This window comes from Manduca sexta, unplaced genomic scaffold (genome assembly GCF_014839805.1).
Source record: "Manduca sexta isolate Smith_Timp_Sample1 unplaced genomic scaffold, JHU_Msex_v1.0 HiC_scaffold_2632, whole genome shotgun sequence".
Taxonomy (NCBI): Eukaryota; Metazoa; Arthropoda; class Insecta; order Lepidoptera; family Sphingidae; genus Manduca; species Manduca sexta.
The window spans coordinates 1-21,487 of record NW_023593616.1 but is presented as its reverse complement, the minus strand read 5'-3'; the positions used below and the strand labels follow the sequence as shown (position 1 = coordinate 21,487).

The 21,487-nt window shown below is 33.9% G+C and overlaps 1 protein-coding gene across 1 annotated transcript; it reads left to right on the top strand.

Annotated features, from left to right (window-relative positions):
* Window positions 1–3,741: 3,741 nt before the first annotated feature.
* Window positions 3,742–12,495, top strand: LOC119188427 (acetylcholinesterase-like; the record flags this gene model as incomplete). Its single annotated transcript, XM_037446151.1, is given in 6 exon segments — window positions 3,742–4,077; window positions 4,080–4,106; window positions 4,109–4,633; window positions 4,636–5,061; window positions 11,404–11,546; window positions 12,343–12,495. Coding segments are annotated over 6 exon segments (1,473 nt in total), but the record flags the coding sequence as incomplete, so codon positions are not given.
* Window positions 12,496–21,487: the final 8,992 nt, after the last annotated feature.

Sequence of the window (21,487 nt, the reverse complement as noted above, 5' to 3'; positions counted from 1 at the left end):
CGAATCATGGACTTAATCGCTATTTCTGCATTTATTCTCAGTCTCATTAAACAATGCATATTACTGCAATCTAAAGAATAATTAGATACCTAGGTATAACCTTTTATTACTGTAATTTTATGTGATTATAGTCATCAATATGAATAATATATTATAATTGAATAAATATAGGATATCTACTGCGTACCTGGTTGATCTACAAGATGCTCTACAAAGTATTCATTAAAAAATGTATAGCGTCATAATATCTGCAAGCATTCTGTAAAGTCGACCCGTTGAGACCCGAAAATTTAACAACACTACACAACTTAGACATAACTTGTACACAACCCGTTCCATAGGGTCTCGGACCTCGTTAGACGACACGACAGTCTGCATACAGAGTAACCCTAAGTTAATTTAGAGCGAAGACTCCTCCCGCGGGATCTAGCGGCTGATCCCGGCAAACGTACTTTGATATGCGCCAGTATCTTACATGAGCTGAATTTGTTTACGGATAGCCCAGCTGAAACTAAATAACAGTTTTATATAATTTACGTGTTATAACAGTTTATTTACGACATTGGCTATATTAGGTCTCACTGATTGAAAATAAAGTATAAAACAGGCTGATATTGCGTAGACCTTCGAGCGAAAATCTCTCAATAGTCATTAGTCTATCTGGACACAGGCCATTTCTTATCAGAAGTGGAGTCATTTTGGAGTACTCGTAAAAAAAAAACTTTATTTTCCATGATTCATTGATACATAACATCACGCATTTATCCCCGAAGGGGTATGCAGAGGCGCAACTAAGGCACCCACTTTTCGCCAAGTATGTTCCGTCCCATGATGTGATAGGGGGCGAGCCTATCGCCATATCGGGCACAAATTCCAGACTCCGGGCTGATACTGAGCAGAAAACCCAAATATCACTTTGCCCGACCCGGGATTCGAACCCAGGACCTCAGAGCGCTATTGTACCGGACATGCAATACAACTACGCCACCGAGGCAGCCAAAGTATTTATGGCAATCATGATTCATTGATTGCCATAAATTTTAACTTTGTCTTATACGCGCACGGCAAAGTGTACTAACTGTACCCAGTGGTAGGTGGAGTGGGGTCCAATGGAATGTCGACTGACGAGAGATGATTACATCAGCAGTTGACATAAAATTATGTCGGCCTGTTAGAACTAGATATACACAGGCTGGTTCCGGAACGCGGCATAATAACGCGAGCCCCTATGGTGGGTTTTAACACGTAGACGGTGGTCGCTATCCGGGCGGATAAAATATATCCTACCCCCAGCAAGCCAGCCAAGCTGGCTTGACGTAATTGATTGTTTTCCGTTAGAGTTTTATACCCGGTATATCCAAATTCAACTGTTACGCGTCCCCGGGGCCCGATACGATCACTTGAAGATATAATGACAAACCAACCGAACCCGAAATGCAAGAAAGGCGATCCTTCGCAGGATACGGATTGATAATAAATCACGATGGACTATCTGTTGAATATCGGCCAATTTGTATCTACGGAGAAAGGAGTGTAATGGTTTTCGTATATTCTATGTAGTGATTTCTCTGATGCTCTCTGTGACCTACACAGCGTTATTATTTTCAATAAATATGGTGTTAGAATTATCTAACTTGTGGTAGGGATACTAGGTCGATGAAGTCACAAAAATCAGTAGGTTGTACGCTAAGATTCGTAGACCGGTTTATTTTGATTTAAAGATTGCACAAATCGATACATTTTCCTACTAAAATAATGTAAATTTAACATCGCTTTAGCCGTTTTGGAGTTCATGGACAACATATTATACTTGTAAACACATTTGTTATATATATAGACTAATCAATGTCTCTAAAATTATTCGGATCTAACAGAAAAAACGATTGTGAAGGAATAGTTTTTTTCTTGATTTTTCCTTTATCTTTATTGACACCTTTAACATATTTATTAGCCTTGCAGCAGAAATGTAATATCGTACAATTTGAAAGATTAAAAATTTCTTTGAAATTTAATAGAACTTAAATATAAGGTTGCTTAACTTAAATATAGATACATGGCATACCGACCACAATTTATTGAAGAGCTCTTAGTGATTTAAACATTGAATCTCTTAGAGACTTAAACATAAAACATATTTGTTTACTAATCCTCTTACCTGTTTGAGAATAATGTAAAATGACCAAAAGGGTTTGCCCTTTCTTAGGTCTTTCGCATTATAATAGTTTATGTCATAACTTAGTGATTGCAGAATAGAATTAAAATTGTTGGATAAAATTTAATATAAACACAACTTTTCTGTATTACATGTCAACTGCATACACTTAAAAACATGAAAATGTTATTTTTATACAGAAATAAAATATTTCTATGAATTTAATTTTGTCAGAGAAACGTTTTGAGCTATTCATGTAACACACTAGCTTTTGTCTGCGGCTCCGCCTGCGTGAAAAGAAAGTAGCCTATAATACTCGAGAGTAATATAGCTTCTTATTAATAAACAATGTTTCAAAAGCGGTTCAAGAGTAATGATTTTAGTGCGTTCAAACAAACTCTGTAGCTTTATATATTAGTATAGATTACATCTTAGTATTCTCGGCACTTACCATCAGGTGAAATGGTAGGTAAATGTAAATGTAAATCTATTAGGTAATGCAAAAACTCTAATTAATATACCAACTACTTTAGCTAAAATATTTACTTATCGAAATCGAAATCGAATTTATGACGCCCATTTTTAGCAACCCTACGGCATTAATCCATTGGACAGAGCCATTACCTTTGAACAATCCACTCCACTCACGCTTCAGCAATTTGATTGTGATTGATTTATCATTTTCACGACAATAAATAATCGTTTCAAAAGCAAGTGTTCTAGAATGGTCAATATATATGTACACTTTTTATTTACGAAAAACTCTAATGGACGTATTAAAATTGCATTATAAGCTGAATTCATGAGACTTTTCGGATTTATAAAGTGAAAGTAAGTAGTCGTTACTAGTTTTGTTAACTTTTCTGCCAAACTCTTGTGGGGCAAACTTTGAAATTAAATTACGTAGTGTGAGACTCAAAGTAATAGGACAGCGGACTATTTTAACGATGCTAAAAACGTTCTAAAGAAAAATGGCGATCTGCCATGCAATTTTTGTTGGTATATTTTTGTGTGTATTAATACGAGAAATGTTTAAAATACAAATTTGGAACTCCTAAATAATTTTGCCTTAATATTTACTTTATACTACTACTACTACTACGGTAGGAAGCCTGAAAAAGATATTAGATAGATAAGAGTTTGAAGTTTTACGAGGTTATCTATGTCTTATTAACTAAAGAAAATGTTATTAGATACTTAGTATTCTCAAAACCTAATAAAAACACAAAAAAGTTCGAAAGTATAAATAATAATATTATAAACTAATAATTATTAGAAGCACATTAGTGCCGTGTATTTAAATTTAATTTAAAAATGGAAACACTCACCGGACGTGACATGATCCATTTCAAAAGTAAAATACTTATATATAAAAAGAACAATTCGGACCCACATTCAGGTGAATGTAGGTCCAAATTACTTAGAATATTTTTAATTATGAAATGTATAAAGGCTTGACAATTCCGTGAACAAATAATTCGCCAATGTTCTTTGTTGTTAAGTTTTGGAGTCATTAGCCGATTACGACACTAATCGATTTGCAGCCGAAGTCCGAACAAAAGAATCATTAACATAAATGTTATTTGTTTCAGGTACAGCCACAGCTGTTTGGTACCAGAGTGAAACCAGAAATGTGTTACAACAAGTACCTGATTAAGCTGGCGGACTATTTCCGATTGTGCTTTGCAGCATCTCGTTAAGTGCCGATTTGACCACTTTATTCGAAATGATTAACTACAGGAAAATTGTATTTACCAAACTGTTACTTTGCTTTTATATGTCGGGTGCGTGGGGACGATCATGGGCTAACCATCATGACACGACTACGTCGACAACGCAAACTACTCCCACTACTAGTCCTATACCAAAGAATTTCCATAATGATCCACTTATCGTAGAAACCAAGAGCGGTCTCGTTAAAGGCTACGCGAAACAGTAATGGGCCGAGAGGTACATATTTTACCGGCATCCCATTCGCTAAACCTCCCCTCGGACCTCTCAGGTTTCGAAAACCAGTTGCAATTGAACCGTGGCATGGGGTTTTGGAAGCCACGTCGATGCCAAATAGTTGTTACCAAGAAAGATACGAATACTTTCCCGGATTTGAAGGGGAGGAAATGTGGAACCCGAACACAAACATATCAGAGGATTGTCTCTATCTGAACATATGGGTGCCGCAACACTTAAGGGTTCGCCATCACCAAGACAAGCCTCTTACAGAGAGACCTAAAGTGCCAATATTAGTCTGGATTTACGGTGGTGGCTATATGAGTGGAACGGCTACACTTGACCTATATAAAGCGGATATAATGGCTTCTTCCAGTGATGTTATAGTAGCTTCTATGCAGTATAGGGTTGGCGCATTTGGATTTTTATATTTGAACAAATATTTCTCTCCTGGGAGTGAGGAGGCGCCAGGCAACATGGGATTGTGGGATCAGCAGCTCGCAATTCGTTGGATTAAGGATAACGCACGTGCTTTTGGGGTGACCCTGATTTAATTACTTTATTTGGGGAGTCAGCTGGTGGCGGTAGTGTAAGTTTGCATATGCTTTCACCAGAAATGAAAGGATTATTTAAAAGAGGAATACTTCAGTCGGGAACTTTGAATGCTCCTTGGAGCTGGATGACTGGGGAGAGAGCGCAAGAGATTGGGAAGGTGTTAGTTGATGATTGTAATTGCAACAGCAGTCTATTGTCTGCCGATCCTAGCTTAGTTATGGATTGTATGCGTGGAGTCGATGCGAAGACAATATCAGTACAACAATGGAATTCGTATACTGGTATCTTGGGATTCCCTTCGGCACCGACTGTTGACGGAATATTCTTACCTAAAGATCCCGAAACCATGATGAAAGAAGGCAGCTTTCATAACACCGAAGTACTTCTGGGAAGTAACCAAGATGAAGGTGAGTTCGTTATGTAAATAATGTTATTAAGTCCACAATTACTTATATTATGAATGGACTTATGAACGGAGTAATCAGTCTTATCAAAAACATAATACGCTTTAATATGTTTCTCATGATATTGTTGTTATTAAGAATAAAATGACGATATCGTGTAATCGCCATATAATATCCATAAATTAGTCACTTTGACCGTCATATAAACGATTCAAAACGGAAATCGAACACCTTATTTCAACGTCACAGTCGGCACATCTGCACCACACATGTCATCACAAAATTATCCTCGATCTCAGCAATGTTATTTAACGACTACATTGTAAAATGCAATGTGTAATTAATGCAATGTACAATGAGTATTAGTGTTAATATTTGTTACTAAAATCCTGAAACGTATTTGTTTGTGTAACATGTGGTTGGGTTTCTGAAGTTGATATTAAGGGTATAGAGTTCGAGGTCATTCGTATCTAGCTCGGATAGCAGCCGGCGCCGGGCGTCGCGCCTGCGCAAATCTATGTAGACACAACAATAACATGCTGTGGATTTTTAGTCGTACTACAAAGTACTACAGACTCGCCCACGCTCGATGCCTCCACCGCCCAACTCAACACCCCATAGTTACCTCTCTCTTTCAGTTGCTACGCACTCACCTCTCTAGAGACGTCTTCACCTTCAGTTAAAACAAGTCATCGAAAGCGAGATATTCCTTTTACAACCAACTTTTAAATTTAAATAGACTCTTCTGAGAGGTGCTGATATCGTATATCTGGGGAATAATTTATTGAAAGGAGATTTTATCAATTTTCAATCGTAAATACGCAGAATATTAAAATCAGTCAGAGCCTTGACTGTACACAGTATAATAGTTACGGCCAAAATATTTATTTATTAGGAAAGTTAGCAGTGAATTTGCAGAAACCAAACACGCAAACATAGCGTGATCAATGTTATAATAAGTAACAAACATATCTATTAGGTTATTTTTTTATTATGGGTTAAGATTACATATTATGAAACTCTAAAGCAAAAAATCTTACCTTTTTTATTCTTTAAACTCGAGTAGTGGTTTGGATGATAAAATAGTTTATGTTTTTTGATAAGGCAAAATTATATCTATTGTAAACACACGGTTTAACAGAGAGTTACCATTACGCATTAAAAGTAGAACGTCATTTAGTATTAGTCCGGTCAATTTAGACATTGACCCTTGCAAAAATTCCCAGAAAGCTGAAAATTTGCATAGTTAAGGACACCATTCTTATGAAATTGTGAAAAGTCCCCATCGATCCCATGTCTGCAAAAAAAATTATTCAAGGTCAAAGGTTGCAAAATGTGTTTTTCGAATTTTTCGACTATATGTGCATTGTATTAAAAATTTAGATTCCGCTATTCTTTTTCTAGTTAGTTACTGGGAGTTCAATCTACTTCTGTATTTTCTATGAGATAAGTATTGGGAATGGAAATTTATTGAAGTAATACCACTGCGGAAACGTGCTTTCCGCTCTTCGTTCAAAAGTAAATATGGATGTGATGTGTGATGTAAATATTTTCTGGAACTCATTATGATACAGTACAATTATTTACTAATAACAACTGTTTGTTTCATATTCCTTATTTTCATTACGAGAATTTTATATAAAATTGCTTTTAATAAAATATTTATAGGTAATATTTTTTGTTTATTTATTGCAAAAGAAACAAAGACTAAGAAATGTTTTGTTCGGTATATGTGTCGCTTTGTTTTGTTAGAAATTGTAGTTTTCGTTAAAATAATTTCCCAAGGTGATGTGAAGCTAGCATTCTTGATTTTCCATGTCGGTTTCATATTTAATGCTCTCTTTGTACCTGGGTTCTCGAAGAATTTGGACGAATTTAAGAGAATACCACTCTGGGTGAAAGGTAATGTCATATGTATTTGAATATTTATAATCTTACCTTAGTGTATTTATCAAATAAATAAATGTATTGAGATTATATGTTTGAAGTATATTGATTGAATTATTTAAATAATTTTATTAATGTTACTTTGATTTGTACAAAATATGTAACGTTCTAATTGTTTATAATGTGTTACTTATAGTGTCTACAAAATCCTAGGTTTTTTTAAAATAAAAAATAAATTGCTTTTTCGCGCGGACCGAAGTCAAATTTTTACTATAATCTGAAAATTTACTTCATGTCACCGATTTTTTTTTCATTATTCGTATTTAACATTGTAGATTCATTTATGTTAATGACTGAGTGCAGAGGTTTCAGTATATAATGAAATAAATTCCACCCTGTATAGACACTTGACGGTATAAAAGCATATTTGGGACCATCTTTTAACATCAACATCAGGCTAAAAAAGCTTATTCACTGCAGTAATGTCTTGTGAGGTGTTCCTGAGCGGCTACTCCTATTTGTCCTTGACCTGACAATGCGAATTTTCGGTAGGCCTCTGGGCGGATAAATGACAAATAGGTATTTGTCAGCGGTTACGGTCATACGATTATGTAGATATTTTTTTAATTCATTTCGCTGAAAACAAGTTTATTATGGAATAAGGATGTTGCCAATTAATTTACTCTAATAAATAATTATATTATTATTATAAATATACAGAAAAAAGAGATCTATCCAAACGGATTTATCTTTTATTTTGTGGAGAGTAAATTTTTGAAAACATGTATACGCTCACGCCTTCAAACCATGTGGGTAGATAGACACAATCAAGTGATATACTCCACGAATTTGGCATGCCTTGATAGGCTCTTCCATAGTCATATCGTTGTTTTCTAAATATGTTCACCAATTACACGCTCTCTAGGGTTTTAGGTACAATTTCACTAATTTCTTAATTAACAAACTTTAGTTATTAGGCCATCACAATTAACACGAATAGTATCGGGTGTCCCATGGAAGAAATATTACAGTCCATTACTAAACCACGAAGGAAATGTTTTACAAAACATTCACACATAATTTAGAACAACTAAAACAAAATATCACCATTGGTGGTATTATTTCGGACCATGCTCGACTTTCCATGGTAGACAATACTGCGGCCATAAGGAAAAGACGTTTCTGAATAATATTTTACAGAGAAAAAATGTGTTGTTAGATACGTCTTTTTTCTTTGTGAAGTCAGAATAGATGTACATATACTAAATTACCGAGACGTTCATTACGCAGAGATTAAACGTAATCTTTAGGTTTTCGTTTAGACGCTTGATTAAATAATGTCATTAAGGGAAAAATTTACAAATATTAGAAGTTGCGTATTGCGTATTGCTTGCGTAAATAGAGCCAACGTGTTTTAAAAAATCCTAGGACAACATAATAATAAGTTCACCAAATTTAAAAAAATGCAGAACATTTAATCTTTAAAATAACTATGTGCATTCCTGATCACTTACCGCACCTCTATAGCGGTAACCTCTGATTAGAGAAGAGAATCATCTCTTGAAGCATGGTGGGACACTCAATTCAGTACATACAGTACATTCAAAACAGCCCTTAAAAAGATTTGACAGTTAATACCTTTGCATGGTGAAATTAGGCCTTCTCTTAGAAAACTCGCTCCAATTTAATTTCAAATCTTGTTACATTTGCAAAAGCAATTTTAAAATCGTAAGTAACAAGAATTACCTGTTATTCCACAGTGTAAATTAACTAACATACCGCAAGTTGTAGATTTACACAAACGCGTAGATTCTCGGAATAAAGACGATGGTACAAACAAGCATTAAATCAATTTGAATTTCTAGGAAGGTATGCCATTACCCTCAAAGTTCTATATATTGTAGAGATTAATATTGTTTCGAATAAACAATATGTTATTTGATATTATTTACCACATAATGTTATCATATTATTATTATGAAACCGAAGGAATTTTATTCCATAGAAATGGGATTTATTTATTTGTTATTGGTTGTGATTTTTATATAATTTGCTTCATTGGATCTTTGTAATAATTCTTGGATGAAGATGAAATCACGACACCACAAAAACATGTCCTGTTATTAGGATATTTTGTCCTAAAGATATAGTTTCTTTACCGTTTTATAAAAACGCGGATAACACACACACGGGGTTACACAGAAAATATTTATAAAATTAATAATTTAATAATTTCAACGAAACATATTAGTATAATAAGGGCGAAAGATTGTGAACAAATTTTTAGAAGTATCTGCAGAAATAGGTTAATGGATTTAGATGGATTTTGACAAACAAATAGATCATGTACTGAATTAACATACAAAGAATTTTCGAGAAAGGTCTACCATGCAGTCAGAGTCTTAAGTAACTATTTAACAATAAACTATATTTCGTGAACCTTAGAAAAAATCTAAATTAGTTTACAGTAATATAGTACGTTACACGTGTCATAACAGAAAATGAACTCAACTCGCTAGAGAATGTAGTTCATATACACATTGCAGAGGTATGGGTGTATATTCGCCACTAAACACTAACAAGCGTCGTTTCCGGTTTGTTGCCCCAATCAAGGCGATACCGTGTCAACTATGTTCGTTAAAGCGTCAAAATACTTCACGGCTTTGTCTCAGAAAACCTTTATCTCTGTTAATTAATATATCGCAAGATTTTTCAGGTGTTTTATTGAATAATAGTTGACTTTTGTTAAAATAAAACAAAGAGTTGCACAATTAATGGAGTCTGCCCACTACACCGGTTCATATTGTAACCGTGCTAGGAACGTGACAGGAAAAATATTTTTTGTATTGAAAAGTTACTACTACCTATTTTATCTGAACAACTAGGCCATTCCGTCACCGATCAACACCGTCGCGTGTCATGCATGGACGGTCAACAATTGTCGGCGAGTATATTTTGCTAGTGTCGCTACGTATCGTGCATGACACGCGGCTATGTGACGTGACGTTGCCTAAGCGTTATACACGAGTATGATAAACTGTTGATACATTATAGTGGACATAGTAGTCCGCGTAGTGTTTCTTTTACTCCGTGCTTGATACGTTCATAGGATGGTCATAGTCCGTTCCGGTTCTATGGACAGATTCCTTAAGCAAGTACTTAAATATATACGGTTTTAACTATGCTGAATAAGTTAAATAAATAAAAGACCTCCTACTTTTATCATATTGGATGACAATAATGGTTTACACGTGTCTAAGATTTATCTTAATAAGTAAAACATTATTATGATATGTTACAAAAACATGACTATTAAATATTAGGTACTATTATTATTATTTAAAAGTTTTGAGATTATTCTGATATAACATTTATATACTTCTATAAATGAAAGAATTTAACCCTGTAACAATTATATATTTTTCATTCAGGTAACCGCAAAAACATCTGAGTAATTTTTCATGAACGTAAAACCAAATTATGGCTTAGCCCTTTGAAATATAGCTCACGTTAATATGTACAGATATGCATTAATAAATGAGTTACTCTCAACGCTCGCTGCCTTCTTGACAATATTTATAATGTCGTAAACCTAACCTGCGGTGTGTTCTCTCGGTATATCTTGTGGTTGGATAAAAAATTACTTTGATGAACAATAAAGTTCAATTACAGTATTTATTCTTTGTTTAAACTATGAACGTCAAATAATATACAGTTAAAATTGGACAGATTTTTGTTATACCAAAAAATCAGACGAGACGTGAAAAAATATTATAAATATATTTTTAGCTTCGAAATTTGCAAGCTTCTTATCCTACTCTATTACTGTAATCCCTAAGTTTTTATAATCTTTTATATTTCTTAATAATTCATAGCTTTTTGACCTACTTTATACATTTTCTAAAAGGTAATGGATTTATATTATTATAACAATAAGAATTTTCTTATAACGTTGCTGTTTTCTTTGTAAATACTCATTGGTTTCTGTGGCTTGCGTGCTCCGCCTTTCTTAAGCTTTATTGCGTTTCAATGATATAGAATTTTATTAGGTTTCTTTTCAACAATGTATTATTTGTTTGTTATGAAAAGATACAATTATTGTAGCCTCTCACATATATTTCTAACTTTTTTCTAATCCGTGAACAATATATTGATTATTTATTCTTTGACCTTTACTGTTTAATAAAATTATTATTTTTGTTGGTATCGTTGTAGTATATTTTCGCAACTACCTACATTCAGGTAAACATATAATGGAGCATAGATATACCTCTGTATTTATCACCTGAAAACTTGCATAGTTTTACAAGTCGTGAATGCGTTACATACAAAAATATTTACTTATTTATTTAAGATATTTGTCATAAATTAGAATGCCTATAAAAGTTATCAAGGTACATCTTAAAAACATTATTATTTATTTATTTGATTCCGATACTAAAGCATTTTTTTTTTCAGGCACATATTTTTTGCTGTACGATTTCCTTGACTACTTCGAAAAAGACGGGCCAAGCTTTTTGCAGAGGGAAAAGTTTTTAGAAATCGTTGATACAATATTCAAAGATTTCTCAAAAATTAAGAGAGAAGCAATTGTGTTCCAAGTAAGTCATTTAATATTTTTTTAGTCTGTAGGGTGTTATATCGGTTTGAGGATTTCTTGAATTGTGTACTTTCTTCATTTTGTGTCATTTATCAAAATAATAATTTTGATTATACACAATTAATATCCATAAAAAAGAAGCGAAGAACAAGAGAAAATATTTTAATTTACAACATTTAAAGTCCGTTCAAATATGTCCAATGTTTACGAGACATTAAATATACATATTATTATACTCATTTTACTTTGGGCGACAGCTCTGGACAAGGATTAAGTTCAAATACAAAATTCTTTGTAACGAGGGTCGCGACATAAAGAGGGAATTATTAATTCTGTTTATCAAATTTAATGGACACTAAAGTTCGATAAAAGCAGTAAATGATACTTAAAATGAAGAAGCGCCGCTTGCGTCACGTCCCAGGCAACTAAATAGGATGTCCTACCACAAATTACCGTCAATAATGCAAAAATACACTCAGTCATTCATTGCTGCACTTATCCTCGTAATTTACCAATCAAGAAGTCGCTATTGTTGTCATTTGCGGCTGCAATTAACATTGGTTGTGTGTTGTTTAAAAATAATATTATAGGTATTATATAATATGTAATGCGACTCAGTAATGTGACGGATTTTTTTAGATATTAATCTAGGCAAGATTTTAGAGATAATTTTTGCTTTTAAATAAACAAATTAATGCGCCATCCATCAATTTATTTCATTACGAGTTATTGCAAAATTTTATGGAGGTATATATATTATTGATCACATGTCAAAAAAAGCATTATTATTTTTACAGTACACAGACTGGGAAGAAATAACTGATGGGTATCTAAACCAGAAGATGATTGCTGACGTAGTGGGCGACTACTTCTTCGTCTGCCCCACTAACTACTTCGCGGAAGTGCTCGCTGACTCAGGGGTCGATGTCTACTATTATTACTTCACGCACGTATGTACCATGCTTTATTCGTTGTCGAGTGATACTATTATGGTTGAGATTACAGTTATGTCAAACTTAGCTTTATTTTTGTCAAGCGAACAACATTATTTATTTACTTGCTGGCAGATGGCCTACATTCAAAAATGTTTGTTATAAGAAATTAAATTAATGCGTATGGAATTAAGCTATCTTCAAGTACCTACCTATACTTAATTGATACGTTTATACGGTAACAAACTAACAGTCCTGGATTTAACGTTAGTATATTAGAACTAACACGCTGGTGGCACATCAGGTTTGGTATCACCGTATTAAGTCACTAAAGAAATTCTATCGCACGTTTCCAGAGCGATAAACATTTTCTTAAATATATAATTAACTTAAAACATACGAGCAATTAACATAAGGTGCGAAAACGTTTATGTAATCTACGTAAACAGCGCCGTGCACCTGGCATGTCTGCTAACGTTTCAAAGGCTATGAAGAAGACGCACTCTAAACTGCAAACCGGTCCCTGGCTAACACGTTAATTTGACTAACGAACCAGACGGGAGGGCCCTTATAGAGAGGCCGCACATGCTTTTTGCTTTGACGTTGCACCTGAATTCAAAGAGCATTTGAATTCGTGCTTGCGCTCAACCAAAAGTATTTTATACGCCCGTGATTTGAAAAGAATTCGCTCCGAAAACGGACCAAGGCTTTTTATTATATTAACTTGCGCTTTTGTGCGTCGCTTATACGCAGTAGGTAAAAATATTTACGCAGTATAGTGAGATATGAGATCATATTGTTTTGTTATTATTGTCTTTCGTTTTATAATTTACGAAAGTTATTTCTTTTATAAACCATACGGTGTAGGTAAAATGCCAAATGCAGTCAGAAAATAAGATACGACAAGAAAGAACATCTTTATTAAAATTCTGTCATATATTAGGGAAACTTTTTATTATGGTATGATTTTATATAAGTACTTTACTTCCTAGTGGCTATGCATAATAGTTTCTTGTCGGTCAAAATAATTATCCTGAATGCAGTTTCCAATCAATCCGAAGAAGTTTGCAGTTTAGGACATACAATAGGTACTTACTTTGATAAATAAAAATTCTTGACTTAATTATAAAAGTGAGCGTAGGTATCATTGTTTTGTCTATTTTAACAAAGACACAAGTACTGTTGTGTTCGGTTTGAAGCACACTCTAGTCTGTTTATTACAAAACATCTAAAATCTGAGTATGAAGAGTGTATTGCAGTGTTCTGTTATTGTAGCCGGAGCCGGGTTGCTTATTAAGACTTGATAAACATTATAACAGACACAACATTTTTACACAAATACATTTGCAGTGATATTTTTATTTGTAGTAACAGTTATGAAACTCTATACAAAATAGAATCCGACAAATACTCTTTATGGCTTTGTTAATATGGCTATTGCTTCGTAATTAATTATAACTGCTAAAGAAACGGTGCCCAAAATATGATATATTGATATTGTGATTTATAGGCATGTAGCTCTTGCTCGCGGGTGCGCTCGCACCTATTCTAATTTTACTCAAAGCGTGGGTTTACACCACAGTCTATATATTTACGTGAAGAAATAAGTTATACCTCTTTACATTGCGCGCACTGAGGAATGTGAGATTTGGCGTATTTAAAGTTAATATAGAGGACAGAAAAATAAAATGTGTTTATAATGTGTAGTACAAATATCCATATTAAATTCCAGGGTCTAATTTCGACTACTGGACAACTATTGGTTATAGTTTATTTAGTTTGAACTCAATACTAGCTCGTTTGATAGCTAGTTTCATTTTAACTTATAAAAAGTAAATCCATGACATGATGCACTGTTACTGTACCACGTTTGAAGTCATGGGACATAATATTATGCCTCCTAATGTCCTTCCTTCATACCAGGAAACAACAAACTCTCAAGAATTATCACGCGGAGATAATATTCATATTTGAACAGATAATTCTGTTAGCTAATTTAATTTTTTTTTTTTTCATCTGTTCTTTTTGAGTGAATTTTTTGTGCCCTTCTTTCACAGACATCTTCTGAAGTCGAATAAATATAATAAATTACGTTATTTGAATAAAGATTTTTTACCTTGCCTTACCAGATGTTACGTTTCTAGCGATACTAACTATAAAGAAAAGAAAAAATCACGATTATTTATTTCTCCATTCATAATATAATAATTAAAATCTAATCTCTAATTTAAAAAAAAGTAACCATGTACGTATTTCTGACACCAAGCATCATTATTAATATTTGGATGACATTATGAGATCGACCTTTAATGTTTTATGATGACCAACGCAGTGGTACATAGAGATTTACATTTCCAAGTGCTCAAAGGCGATGCTACCATCAATGACAATGTTAAATTGACCTGATCGTCTCGCCATTTAAAAAAGATAATTGCCTTATGCACAGGCGCGGGCTGCGTCGAGAGCGCACGATCCTGGCCTTCGTTTGTGTTTTGTTTAATCTCTCTTTGTCTCGCTGCCGTGATTCAGAATGGCGTGATCCGACAGTTTATATTTCTCGAGCTGTTTATTTGCTTAACTTGTCTGAAATTCTGAAAAGTAAACATTGTTTTTTTAAAGAGGTTGATTGTCACTTGTTTTGGTAGGAGATTGATGTAGGTGCGACGAATCGTTTTTATTTTGTTCGAAACTTGTATTCTTTTACATCTACGGTTCGAATAAGTCATTGTAAAATTAGGTCAATTTCATGAAGATAAGTACATGATTTTATTTAGTGACGCAATACCAAAATGACGCCATATATATAAAAGAAGACAAATAAATACATATAAAAATATAACAAATCTAAATCATCCTCCGATGGTTGGCCTTAAGATCCATGCCACCAGTGTTCAGTGATTCAAAGTAAGTAGAGCCTTGCAACACTTACTGTGTCCAATAGTACTACCTTCTGCATCTGGCTCCTGACCCAACGATCACTCGAGAACCTCTGGGGGTGTAAGTCGAGACTCTTTGCTATCAACTCATGGGCAGATACGACAACCGGAACAATAATTATAGGGTCCACTTTCAAATGTCAGTAACCTCGTGTACAACGTTAAAATATTGAGAAGAATGACGAATTAATTATTTTATTATTATTAGCCCAGGTGGATCCATCACTCACCTCTACAATATCTTTGGTAACTACTCTGATCTTTAAACACCACTGTGGCCAATTGTGTACGAAATAACCAGAACACATCTACTCATTTCATACTAATTCCATTGTAATCTCAATAGTCTGAACTACGTACATATAACAGCAACATAGATGCGTCATGTTGCATTAACACAAACAGATATATCATGCGTGAATTCTCTAAGGGATAGGTACGCTCGGCAGAAGTGCAATTACGGCACCCACTTTTCGCTAAGTGTGTTCCGTCCCATGATGTGATAGGGGCAATCCTTATATATATTATTCCGGAACGGAATAGATATCGAGAATCCAGGCTCATGGAACAGAAACACCCATATCATTTTGACCAGGGACTCGAACCTGGGATCTCAAACTTTTATTGTACCGCGCACGCAATACACTAAGCCACCGAGGCAGTCACGTTGCAATGGTAAGTTTACCAATACATTGTATATATTCTGCTCCCCTAGGGTATTTTTAACTCTTTTGTTATTCAATTCTTGAGACTAACTTCTCAGAGGTGCTTCTATTGTGTCGGCTGAGTACCTACGTTTTTTGCAGATAGTTCAATCTAGACTCAAAATTGTTATGAAGTCCATAAAAGACTCTGTGTATAAAATTACAATATACTTTTACTATTTTTGTATGAAAACATGTAGAATGGGATAATATTTTCGGTACATACAGCTCGTTTCCAATCTAACTCGCAAAGAATGTAAACGAAATAGAATTACTCTGCGTTTTTATGAATCATCCAGGCATTGTTTAAATTTCAAGCGAAATGTGCATTCGAATCAAGATGCACGAAATTAAAATGAAAATGGATGAATACGGATGAAAAATTGTTACTGTACACTGGTACAATCTCAGGTATGGAGTAGAATTTGTTTATATTTTTCGGAAGTTCTATTGAAAAATACAGTATGACGTATGTAGCTATGTGTATGTTCATTTAGCACTCTATCCCATTGTTGAGTTGTAAGTTGCAGTTGTGAAAGCAAGGAATATTTGACAATCTTCACAAATCACTGTACCATGGGTCTACTTTACTTCATTCATGAATCAGGTCTCTTTCTTATTAAATAATTCACTTTTGCTTGTGTCTATCGTTGGCTATGTCTGCCCGCATTAACGTCCATTCCCGAGATAAAAACAAACGCACTCAGGGGAACACTTTTTCTTATTAATAAAAGAATTTTCAAAATCGGTTCTGAAGTTTCCAGGTTTATCCGATTAACAAACAAATATACCAAAAAAAAAAATGTTTTTGTAAATAATGTTTCTTTAAACATAAAATTGACAAGAACAATCCAAGGCATCGCATGGCATTACATTCCACTCGTACCCAAGTCTTCAGATATTATTAATGTACCAGTAATTTTATTTCTACATGTCTGTTTTATATTTACGTATACTTAGTGAATAATATTGTCGCCTACATTGAATTGTGTAATTTTAATATATGAAGCATTATTTGCCGCCCCGTTATGGTTGTATATTTCGCTCGGAATCTTCAGATTCCCGGGGAATACCTCTTTATCAACGATTCTTGTTTCGTTTTCTGTTCGTTCGTTTGAACGTGCCTTCGAGTAGTAAAGGCATGCATATGCAAAACAGATAATTTAGTTAACATGAGTAAGATTAATTATGTTGATGCTGACATATCTAATTATTGATTATGGTTGCACATGTAATAGACGCTTAACGTTAATTACACATAAGCTTTATTTTAAAAAGCGGCAATAGCCTAGTTGGGTGTGGAACGGACTGCCAAGACGAATGTCCGCAGGTTCAAAACCCAAGGTCACACACCTCTGACTTTTCTAAAATCATGTGTGTATTCTTTGTGAATTTATCGTTCGCTTTAACGGTGAAGGAAAACATCGTGAGGAAACCTGCACATCTGAGAAGTTCTCTATAGGAATTTCGAAGGTGTGTGAAGTCTATCAATCCGCACTAGGCCAGCGTGGTGGACTAAGGCCTAATCCCCCTCAGTAGTAGAGGAGGCCCGTGCGCAGCAGTGGGCAAGAATATAATACAGGGCTGATATTATTATATATTATATTTATTTCTGGTTTTATAACATATTTTTTTACTATAAGTAGGAAATTTTTTTTTGATATTACTAAATTATTTGTTTAATATTACATATTGATATTCAGCACTATGTATAGTGCTCCAAAATTAAAGAATTTGATAAAAAAATATAGCAAAGAAAACTCATTTTTCAAGGCTCTAAAAAACAAAAACCCTTTACATTGAATCAATCTTACTTTTATATACTATGTAAAGATAAAGGCTTGTAGCTAGATTTACTTGAATATATAATATAATAATTATGTACCTAACCTGATCGTTTTAAGAGTTTATTAGGATAAACACTGAAATAATTTTGTAATGGCAAATACTTTTTAAATTATAAATTAAACAACTTTGAAGTTCGAGGAATGTTTTGATGTCGCCCGAGATTAATGCTTGCCCCTTCATTTTCCGAACATTCCGTTTGGAAGTCAAGACTTTATAAACAATCTGAAAATCCATTAATTATTCCTCTGTTTATTTATAAATTCTAATTTGAATAAAAAATCATACTTTGAATGTGGGACACAATAAAGAGTTTAAGATTATTTAGAACCAAATACATTAACCACTATAGTTAGAGTGGACATTGGGAAGATTGTCACAATTTTGCACTCATGCGATGGTTACTAAATGTACCGTGAAATAATAAAACATTAATGTGAAAATACTTTATATTTTTCTGTATCGTGATTTGCACGTTTTTAATGCGCATGTTAGCAAATTTTCTGTGAATAGGTTGTTTTTGTATTAAAATCGAAGGGACGACAAGGATTTTTAAAAAAAGACAACGACGTATTACTAATATGTAATAACTTTTGGAGCACAAATTTGAACCTAATGTCCGTTCTATAACTAGCTATAGTATTTACGGTCTTTTGTTACAAACGGCTTTAAAAAAAAGTTTGTTATAACTAGGTTAAACAACAATTATCCGAGTTCAACAAATAGATTTTCATTACTACAGTTGATATTTGATAGTATTTATAAGACACATATAGAAGTAAAACCATACATCAAGGCTACGTGGGGTTTCTTTCGTATTCATACTTCAGTGGCAAATGGTACCATCATTGCTTCAGTTTACTCGTTAATGTATTAACAAATTATGTAACTTATCCAAAATCTGCCACATTTGACCCCGATACGAATAAAATAAGATGAATGGCCGACAATAAATCAGGAAGTTAGCAGGAGCGGCGACGTTCGTGATTTGTCGTCCAAATAGCGATTTGACGGACGAGCAGAGACTGCGAACATTCTTTATGGGTCACGAGTCGCCAAAACAAGCCAAGTGACGACCGAGTATTTGTCTTTCCACAGAATGAATAATAAAAGAGCTGCTCGTGAATTTTTAGGCAGCAAAACTTATATTACATTCTCCACCGCACATAAAATAGTGGTGACCTAATTTAACGTCATTATTTTCACTGTCTACGTAAAAGATTCACCTTATTTTAGATCCCTTTTCGGCACGTTTGCGTGAAAGTTCACATGCAAATGGTAAATTTACTAAGAAAGGCAAAAGGTAAACAACATTATTGCTGTGAAGCTACTGTAGTCATCTTTATAAAGCAGGAAATGAGTTGCTTTATATGATTCGAAGTGACAGCTCAGCACTCTCACAAACAACTGACGGGCACACAACACAAAATTGTTTCATGGACGCGCAGTAAAAGATGCGTCTGCTGACGTTTCTACTGGAGGCCCATTCATATAATTGTATTCCTTAAAACATTGCAGAAGAATAATCAAATCGTAATTCTTCTGGATATTTTGGGCCTATAGGTGGTCATAATTAATCGCTCCCAAGTCGCACGTTGTGTATGTATAGGCTATTTTTGTTCAATAAGCTTTGATAGTAGAACAAAATTACTACCTACATTTATATATTAATAAAAATAAGGAACAAATTCATAACTTTTACCTCCAAATTCAACATCATTAAACACTATGACTTAGAATTCAAGTTCAAAGTCATTTTACGAAAGGACATATTCTTAATTAAATCAACATTAGTAAAATAACAAAACGATGATGTAAAGTGGGGTCTGTACATAGCGCCGGTAACAAACGAATGTAGTTTTAATAAATTAGGCATGGGTCAGCCTGGCTACCGGGGCCAAAGGTCACAGATTAACGAGCTATTTCGAGTTGTGACCCGTCGCCGTTCCATTTCTGCTCCCGACACTGCCTCTAGTTTATTATCGTACCTTTATTTCCAATGTCTTGCTAGATTATGCCTAAGTCCGTACCTCGACAGCCATTTAAAACTATGTGCTTTAAATCTTTTCAAATACGTGTCAGTTTTACAAACTTATTTTACTAATAGTATAAATGCGAATGTTTTTAAAAACATTTGGATTTTTGTTACAATTAAAGGCGAAACAGTTGAACGAATTTAGATGATGAGCATATAGACCATGTCTTGAATTAAACATAGGCTACTTTTTACCCCGATTGCTTGCTCTCGTAGTTAATAAATGATTTTTAATATAATTTTTAAATAGAGATTTTGGCGGCGAACACATAATGCTAGTATGGTATGATCATTTATTAATGATTAAGGGTTTTTTTAAGTGGTTGAGGCTTTAAATGTGGGTGAAGCAGCGAGCAACATATAGATTAATAAAAAATATATTCTAGACCATAATTCTTAAGTCATTTTGTTACATACTACCACACTGAACTACTTATGTTATATGTATCAACCCACGTTTTGGAATTCTTGCCTACGCACTGAAACACAAATCCAAGATTTTTTTCTGAAACGTACAATAACATTCAAGCTCTATATTGTTGATATAACCTTTCAAAAACCGAGTAGGCGACGGTACCAAACCCTTATAAGGACCTATTAAGTATTCAGAAATATGCGTGGGCATATGCATACAAATGAATACTTGGTAAGTAGCGTGTTTACATAATATTGTATGCACACATGCCCGCGTAGGCATTATAATTATAATATAGATCATACTATCTTAGAAAAATATCGTATCTAATAAGTGATTTATAAAAAATACGCCTGGCTATGAGGTCGTTTTTACTTAGGAAGTTAGATGGTGAAATGCGGGTATGTTAAACCGCTATTTACACTTTAAAAATTAAAAAAAAATCATTATGCTATTTAGACAAAAATAATCTCTTTAATAACATGAAACATTAATGCATCACATGTCAATGATCAAAATGCAATTACCGCCTCGATTTCACATCTAGAACAACTAAAAATGTCTTAAGTTATATATTTGACCGAACTTAATTATAACCTAGCCTAATATCAAGAACTATTTTACCCATCCGAACAAAACCAGCATATACTATTATGTGAAATAATATACTAATTAATATCAGTAACCGGTAAGACATGGATATTAGGTCGGAATCATATTCAGTTTGTGAGCGGATACGCAGATGTGAATTTGAGGGCGAAAATAACACGCTACCCAGATTATATAAGAGGCGTTACATTATATATGTGGAGTGACCTTTCCACCGTATTATGTACGTTGCTTGAGCTCATGCATGACAACGCATAACATAAGCCGACTTCTTGCCATCTAACATTATAAAATAGGTCTTGCCACCGTAACTTGGCTTTTAATCAAATGCCTTACAAAATTGTCATAAAAAAGATATTAAAGGAAATTTATTGGTTTTAATTGTCCTCCAAGTAAACGTTTATAAAATTAATTTGTAATCCTATGTTAGCCGGCTAATGATGAAGTTCTTTTATCAATAAAACAA